The 9,314-nt window shown below is 34.5% G+C and overlaps 1 protein-coding gene across 1 annotated transcript; it reads right to left on the bottom strand.

Annotated features, from left to right (window-relative positions):
• Window positions 1–2,110: 2,110 nt before the first annotated feature.
• Window positions 2,111–2,720, bottom strand: LOC131949507 (ubiquitin-fold modifier-conjugating enzyme 1-like). Its single transcript, XM_059311400.1, has one exon. The coding sequence runs from the start codon at window positions 2,705–2,707 to the stop codon at window positions 2,189–2,191; it is 519 nt and encodes a 172-aa protein (XP_059167383.1). The 5' UTR covers window positions 2,708–2,720; the 3' UTR covers window positions 2,111–2,188.
• Between the last annotated feature and the right edge of the window lie 6,594 nt (window positions 2,721–9,314).

The following is a 9,314-nucleotide window of genomic DNA, read 5'->3' as shown; positions in this document are numbered from 1 at the left end:
AATAGAAGAGGCAAAGGTTGTCGGGCTTATAAAGAGGGCTGCCCAAAACAGAGTACGGTGGAGACGTGTGACGTCAAACGAATATAATATTACTCAATCACTGCCACCAACGGAACCGAACTTTCTAGAATTTATCTTTATCCATTGACCTGAAAGCGTCGGTGGTGTAAAGGTTTAATTTTACAAGAACTTCTTTTTTAAAAGCGAGTTAACAGCTGAGTAGCAAGTTTCAAAAATTATTTAAAAAAATAAAAAATGGTCCTTACTTCTTGTACCCCACACTACCATTTAGCTCTGATAAATGGCAACACTTTGTCACCGTATTCCACCCCACCTCTTTCTCCCCCCCCCCCCCACCGTCTCCATCCCCACCCCCATTTTGATGTGGTTTATGGATGACCTTATACAGGTTAATATTCAGATTCATTGTTTAAGTGTCAATAGTTGACTTCTAGAAAATTGAAATTTCCAGTTGAAGTTTATCCTCCACCCCCACCCCCACCCAGCATCCCATGAGTGTGACTACAAATAGGCCAATATTCGAAGCAAATACAATCAAATTAATCACTATCTGATTTGGATTTTAACCAAATTGAGCTTTGCTATATATCGGCGTCGGTGGTTTAAAGGTCAGTATGGTTGCTTTCTAAGCAGTCGATTTGCGTTCGACTCTCGGCTTTACTTTTTTCTTTATAAAAGTAGTTAATATTAAATTTTTATTTTAAATTTTAATGATCCAAGGAAATATAATAACATCAACATGCCAGTTATTTCATAGGCTAAAAGTTCCGAAGTCACCTCCACAACTTCCATAAAATGAAGTCATACCTAAGATAACCACTTTTGCCCCCCCCCCCCTCCTCACAACCCCCACCCCAACCACCGCTTTAAAATTGCAGCTTTGTTTTTCTTAATATATCCATTTCTTTCTGAAATATTTGCTGAGCTGATTCAACACTAAGCACATCAATAGGTTACACAATTCTATTACAGTTTACGAAAATAGTCTTTCAAAACGTGAAATAAATGCTGTGATTCAGTTTAAAACATTACTTTCTACAACGCAAAAGTGGTCCTGACTCCCTGAACCCCATCCCTCCTCTACCCCTGATCAGTGATCAACCCCCACCCCATCCCTCATTATTAATGTTTTTACGTCTGGTAGGGTCTATAGTTGTTTTTTAGAACTTGAAATTTTCAATATAAGTTTGGTCGCTTCCCCACCCCCTCCCCACCTCCGACGACATGTGACGTAGATTATTGACGACATAAATCATCAAATCAATCACTATCAACGACTGATTATAATGCTATAGATCTGTATCTGCTGATTCGATTTTGAATAAATCTGAAGCATTAATAATATCGGCGTCGGTGGTGTAAAGGTCAGCATGGTCGCCTTCCAAGCAGTCGATCCGGGATCGATTCCCGGCTGAAGCATAATTTTGTTTTATTTATTTTTCTACCACCACAGCCCCATTTGTGTGATGTTGTTTTTGGGTGATCCCAAACAGGTCCATAGAAATCAACCTTTTTACGTCTGAAAGTATTAATGGTTGGTTTGCAAGAACTCGATATTTTCAGTAATGTATTTACGACATCATTGTTCAAATCAATAACTTAGTTAACTAAGTGAAGTTCTATTTCTAGTTGTTGAATGGCTCTAGTCTGTAGTCGTACGTACACTTCAACTAGATTTCAAGATGTGTGACGTCAATTGAAGGTAAGAATACTCAATCACCGTCAGCAAATGATCAGAAGGCTGTATTCCCAAATTTGCGCATTAGAAATTATCTTTTCCCATATTAAGTGTCGGTGGTGTAAAGGCTAGTATTGGGTATTCCAAGCAATCGATACGGGTTCGATTCCCGGCTACCGAATTGTTTTTTAATAAAATTGTTTGATTACCAAAAAAAAATGCAACAATGGGAAATGGGAAATTACATATCTTAGCAACATAAGCTTTTATTAAAAAGAGAAAGTTTGTTTTAATTTCTTATTTTCATTGCATGTACAAAGATTGTTATTAATATACGAGTTATGTTGATTAAAAAAGTGCGATTGTTTTGTTGTGGCTGTTGTCTTGTATTCTAATTTTTTTTTTTTTTTTTTAGCAGTAACCTTTACTTTATTAAAATGCCTTTTTATGACAAATAAAGAAGAGTAGGATCTTTTAAATGCACCAAGTTCAACTTAAAGCAGGTTGATCTTGAAGTATACTTTTGTGTGTTATAACTCCCTTTTGTATTAGATCAGGTATCTCCACAGCCAGCCATGGTCCAAGCCCAAGGGCCATAGCATGTGCAATACCAAATCTAGGAACATTACGTGCCCATATGGGTTTAAAATGATCTGTTAGACAGATTTTGCCTCCCCTGTACATTTTTGCAGTTTTTCCATCTAGCTCTGGAATAGCTATTTCGGGAGAAGTTGTAGGGTATGTCACTGGAATATCAAATTCAATGTCGAATTCATATTTGAGTAACTCATGAATGTACCAGCATTTGCCAAACCACCTAGTTCCTTCTTTATTGGACTCCAGCCTAAGCCAGTCATTATCACTTTCTTTGTTGTTTTGTACATACTGTATTAATGCTTGGTATTCTTCCTTGAGTCTTGGTATCCACAAATCACCATCTCGTGGTCCGGCTTTGGTTTTTAACAGAGGAATTTTGGCTAAAGTTGATTTTGTTGCTTCGTCTACCATGGTGTATTGACTGAAATTCCTTTTTTTTTCTTTTTAAACAAAAAAAAAAAAAAAAAAAAAATAGACTGAAATTCCATGACTTGTATTCTAAAAAAGTATTATTCGCTGCTTCTTGATCACAAGCTGTATAATAACTATAAAGGCGTATCGTGTTATTTTTAAGGATGAAAGTGCAATAAAACAAGGGTTTTTTGTTTTCATATGTAGTCACGTTCTTTATTGATTTTAAAAACAAAATACTCTAATTACTAAATCAAACAACCAAACATTGCTTTTTTTAATACAGTAAACACGTATAAACATTATATAAGCATTATACTTCCCGAAATAATAATTAATATATTTACGAGAATATATTTCTATTTTCCCTTTAACACGTTTACATTTTAATATGGGAGATAACTGATTGCACTTAGGTAATCATTGAAATAATTCGTTGTGTTGCCAGGAATATATCCCCTATACTAAAGACAATTTACCTAGCTCAGGTTGTTACATCAGAAGGGTTAGATGGGGGAGAAATTATTTACGTCCCTGTAAAAAATTATTATAATTTTATTGTCTATATGTTTATATTCATTTTGTAACAAAGACGGCTTATTTTCGATGATAAGTTTCGAGCCGACCTGCGGCGTATCATATGCCGCTATTTAGTTGTTTTATTTTCTACTTTACAGTAATTCATATTTTGAATTTGAAAGTAGCAATGCTACCACTGAAAATATTTGCTTTAAAACACGATCAGTAGGTTGTTATGGACGATAACCCCCCCCCCTCCTTTCCCCCAACCCCTACCATACCCCCCCCCCCCCCCCCGGAAAGCAGCCTCCACTTAGTTACCTCCCCTAAGTTTAAAATAGTTTCAAACTAAATTATATGCCCCTAATAGCCGTTACTAAACCCGGCTCTACGAATGTAAACATTTAGCGTGACCCACAGCTCACCAGACCATGTAGGGATGGGGGTGGTAGGGAGCGCGCTTACAGCTTGGTGTTTTCTATGGTCTCCAAGAAGAGAATTGTATATATAGATGTATGGTTTTTAAAAGACTTTTAATTATCAGGAAATTATTATAATTTTATTGTCTATATTTTATATTAATGTTGTAACATAGACGGCTTATTTAAGATCATATATTATGTATTGTTTTTTTAATAGATTTTTAATAATCAGGTATTTGATGTTATAAGTCGACTTACGAATGTATAAAGTAAGATGAGATTGTCTTTTTATTCATTCATATTGGGATCATTTGATATTTTAACAATGTTGACATTATATACGGAACATACAATTTTGTTGTCTTGCAGTTTTCAATAAAGATAGGCTTCATGCTAAATTTTAGAATGATAGATCAGAATGTGTATTACAGAGACACTTCTCACACGGTCGTTTCTATTTCGGTCCATGGATGGCTACAATGTGAACTTTTGACTCCGTCCTTAACTGCAGCCGTCCTTAACTCTGCAGTTAAGGACGGAGCACAGTAAACTAAGCAGTCAAGAGAAACCTAGTTTGCACACCTTATTTTAGTCTAGTTCTTATGCCATTTTATTTTCTCCCTTTGATTATTATATATGCAATTGATGTTCATGTCTTTTGATGCTGTGTAAAATCTATCAAATAAATTATTATTACTGATTTAAATGTTTAAAACAATTGAATTAATAAATATAAAAAAAAAAACAAAAAAAAAAAAAAAAACTGTGGTCCGTATATAATGTCAATATTGTTAAAATATCGAATAATCCCAATAAGAATGAATACAAAGATAACTTCATCGTATTGCATACATTCGTAAGTCGACTGGTATGATTTATAAAAAAAAAACATTAAATACCTGATACCTGGTTTGGTGGAAGAGCGCTTGACTGCTAGCCCAACTTTCTCGAGTTTGTATTATTTTTACTTGACATAAATACAAAACATTACAAAACTGTTGAACGAAGTGGCATAAAAGTAAACAGCTATCAGTACCCTACATCAATAACTTCTTAGTACATTTAATCAACTTCTAATCAGCTTTAAAAGATGGTGTAGCAACCATCTATATACACATTCTAGAACGGTGGTTCTTAACCTTTTTGGAGGTACCGAACCCCACCTGTTTCATATGCGCATTCACCGAACCCTTTATAATAGTTCTATGATCAGCATAGACACATTACAATCGTGAGTCGGGTTTGTGTCTCGACCTCCGCCGAACCCCTGAGACTCACTCATCGAATCCCAGAGGTTCGATCGAACTCAGGTTAAGAACCACTGCTCTACATTGCAAAAGATAACTTGTTCAGAAAACTGCATTTCTTATAGTTAATGATGTACATAGATACTAATTTTTCTAAACTAAACAGTATTACACGTTTTTTAACATGATTTGGGTTGTTTTGTACGCGATGTTTTATGTACACAATAAACAATAATAAAATTAAATCAGAAACTGTTTCATTTACTAAATCATTGTTCACTGTTCAGTTTTCAACATCAAGTTATAAAATGGCTAATAATATTCTTTACTGGTCTATTTTACTCAAAAGACTTGTGAAACGTAACTCCAAGGTTTCACAAATAGTGGGGGGGGGGGGGGTTATAGTTATGGTTTAAACTTGATTTATCACAAAACGCCGTTTAAAATATAAAAAATTAAACAAAACATGCGTCCTAATTTCACATTTTCCAAATCTCTTTGCCTGCTGCTCCACTTATGGCTTTAATAAACATAAATTCACCAGAAAATAATGTCCTAAAACCTTTCTGCTAGGTAGCTAATGAGCCATAGCTGAGTAAGCACCATTAATACTGTTTTGTTTGCATGCAGACTACGACATGTGATGACCGGTGTCGTTTAAATAAGCATTTGTCACCTGATCACTAAGGGGTGACCTACGCAAAACTATTGACATTAGATGCTAGTTGTATTGTCCATGGAGGGCGGTTGTCTTTCCCTAAAGGCGTCTCTGCTATCAAAGCGGGTGGTCACCTTGATACGAAGGTGTGTCTTTATTGTTATTTCATCCCCATTGAACAACTAGAAATAGAACTTCACTGAGTTACCAAAGTGATTGATTTCAACAATGACCTCGTCAATACACCACTGAAAAGATCAAGTTCTTAAAAACCAACCATTGACACTTTGAGACGTAAAAACGATGATTTCTATTGACCTGTTTGAGTTCCGCCAAAAACCACATCACTCTAGTGGGGGATGGGTTTGTAGACAAAAAAATATCAAACAAACGTATTAATAACAAGCTTTTATGGACTAATGCACTAAAAAGTAGAAAATAAATTAGAGACTACTATTTAAATAGCTATAAAGAAAAGCGTGGGTCACAGTAGTATCCATTCCATACCTTTACTAATGTTTAGGGTGTGGGGTGGGGGGGGGGGGGGGAGAGAGGAGGAGGTGGGGTGGAATACGGTGACAAAGTGTTGCCATTGATCAGAGCTAAATGATAAAGTGGGGTCCAGGAAGTAAGGACCACTTTTATTTTTAAAAAAAATAATTTTTGAAACTTGCTACTCAGCTGTTAACTCGCTTTTAAATTTTTTTTTTGTAAAATGTAACCTTTCATTTAAAATGCTAAAGCACAATTCTAAAGCGTTCGGATCCGTTGATGACAGTGATTGAGTAATATTACTTTTGTTTGACGTCACACGTCTCCACCGTACTCGGTTTTGGACAGCCCTCTTTATAAGCGCGGCAACCCTTGCCTCTTCTATTGTCCTTCTCCAGGATTTCCTTGGCCTGTCTACATTCCTCTTCCTCTAGGGACTCCAGTCTAACGCTTCTGATAAAATTAGACTTGTCTAAAATTTTACAAATTATTGGATAAAACATAAAACAAGTAAGACTGGTACGGGTTGTGGAATAAATGACATGCAAATAAAGTTTAAACCCGTATTTGCTACTATTATTAGTTTAGCCTGAAACCTTTATTGAAAACTGCAAGACAACATAATTGTATGTTCCGTGTATAATGTCAACATTGTTAAAATATCGAATAATTCCAATATGAATAAAAAAAGATAACTTCTTCTTACTCTATACATTCGTAAGTCGACTAATATGATTTATAACATTAAATACCTGATAATTAAAAGTCTATTAAAACCATACGTAACATATAATCGTAAATAAGCCGTCTTAGTTGCAAAATGAATATAAACATATAGACAAAAAAATTATAATAGGGACGTAAATGATTTCTCCCCCATCTAACCCTTATGATGTAACAATCTGAGCTAGGTAAATTTTCTTTAGTTTAGGGGATTTTTTCCTAACAATACAACGAATAATTTGAATGATTGCCTAAGTGCAGTTAATTATCTCCCATATTTAAATATAAATTTGTTAAAGGGAAACTAGAAATATATTCTTGTTAATATATTAATTAATACTTCGTGAAGTGCAATAATTATATCATGTTTATGAGTTATTTTTTATTTTTGTTAACAAAAACATTTTTGTTGTTCAATTTAGCATTTGGAGTATTTTAATTTTTAAATTATTAAATAAGGTGACTAAATACGAAAACTAAAAGTCGTTGTTTTATTGCATTTTTATCCTTATAAATAAATACGATACGCCTTAGTAGGTACTAATAACTATACTCCAAGCAGACACTTAACATTTTTTTACTTTCTCGTTTATACGACGTACAGAGAAAGTCTTGTAATCGTGCAAAAAAAAAAATCGAGATTTTTACACCTCACTGATTCGCAAAAACATAATTTTGCAATCTTGTCCGTATGTCTGTGTGTCTGTCTGTCTGTCTGTGTGTCCGTGTGTAAACACGATAACTTGAGTACCGTTAGAGCTAGGTTGATGAAATTTCATATATAAGTATTTTATCAAAATTGTTGATCCGTATCAACTTTTGAGCGATTTCCGATAACAGGAAGTGGTACTTTTCCTACTTTGAATTTTTCAAAAGCCTATAACTTGAGTACTATTTCAGATAGAAAAAATGAAATTTCACATGTAAGTAAAAGATTTAATTCTCTACCTTGTTACATTTTGAGTAATTTCCGTTGACCGGAAGTACTTATTTACGCTATTTCCGATTCCTCAAAAAACGCATGTAAATTTATAAAGTACTAATAATATTGCCCACTATTATGCACATCTTTATTTAGCGTTCACTTGGTGTGCATTTCTTTTTTCTACGAGATTATATTCTATTTTTAAAAATTTGAGTAATTAAAATGGATTAAAAATCATGTCTAGAAGTCTATATCCCAAGTTGCCATCCCCCGTAGTGTTATATTAGAATATTCGAGAAAGTTTAGGGGAGATCACTCCCGGTTTATTACAAGACGTCTTCTATACTTGAAACTGCGTATACGACTGGGTTAGGAATGTTCAATCTATTTGGAGATACATCTTTGATCTATGCAATTAAAAAAATTAAATTTTGATTGGCTAATGATAACTTTGACAGTGATTGATTTGACTATTGACCTATTTGTAGTCCTCAATCGGAGTGGAATATGGTGTCGAAGTGTTGCCATTGATTAAGGCTAAAGGGTGGAGTGGGGTTCAGGAAATGAGGACCACTTTTTATTTAAAAAGTTAATTTTGAAACTTCACACTGAGCTGGTAACTCGCTTTTAAAAGGATGTTTTTCTAAAATTTAATATTTATAGTTGATTAAGCTCATAATGTAATTAAGAAAGGACTTGATGTTGTTTTTTTTTTTTATTTCGATTCGGAGGCATAGTGGGGTATAGGCTGAGGTGTGACTGCATTATCGGGAATGGAGGACTAACTTTTTAGGACTATATGTGACAATGGGGGATGGAGGACTGACTTTTTAGAACTATATGTGACAATGGGGAATGGAGGACTGACTTTTTAGGACTATGTGTGACAATGGGGAATGGAGGACTAACTTTTTAGGACTATGTGTGACAATGGGGAATGGAGGACTGACTTTTTAGGACTATGTGTGACAATGGGGAATGGAGGACTAACTTTTTAGGACTATGTGTGACAATGGGGAATGGAGGACTGACTTTTTAGGACTATGTGTGACAATGGGGAATGGAGGACTGACTTTTTAGGACTATGTGTGACAATGGGGGATGGAGGACTGACTTTTTAGGAATATTTGTGACAATGGAGGATTGAGGACTGCGTTTTTGGGACCATATTTCATAATGGAGAGGTGGTTGTAAAATCGTGTTTTTTTTTAAATCGTGACGTCGTATCTTGGATGGGTTCCATGACAAATGATCTCAGACAAAAAAAATATTTTTACTTTTTCAAATCAAATGCTATTACAATGATTAAGTTTAATAAATCTTTTGATGCTTTCATAAGTTTAACAAAATCATTTTATTCACAATTATTATGCGTAGAAAAGTGAACAAAACCATATTGACAGTCAGTAATTTTTTTTCAAATCAACTAAAATCGTACACATTATTCAAATGTTGCTGTGAGATATTTTGTCTGAGATATTTTGTCTTAGATCAATTGTCCATGGTATCATTTGTCCTGATATATTTTGTCCTGGTATCTTTTGTCCGTGAGATCATTTGTCCGTGAGATATTTTGTCTGAGATATTTTGTCTGAGATCATTTGTCCTGAGATCATTTGTC

The sequence above is a fragment of the Physella acuta genome, unplaced genomic scaffold (genome assembly GCF_028476545.2).
Source record: "Physella acuta isolate Inbredline_101_S28 unplaced genomic scaffold, ASM2847654v3 ptg000699l, whole genome shotgun sequence".
Taxonomy (NCBI): domain Eukaryota; kingdom Metazoa; phylum Mollusca; class Gastropoda; family Physidae; genus Physella; species Physella acuta.
The sequence above is the reverse complement of the archived record's forward strand: the minus strand, read 5'-3'. Positions and strand labels throughout refer to the sequence as shown.

Excerpts from the sequence above, each read along its gene's own strand:
- LOC131949507 (XM_059311400.1), bottom strand. The coding sequence starts at position 2,707 with ATGGTAGACGAAGCAACAAAATCAACTTTAGCCAAAATTCCTCTGTTA.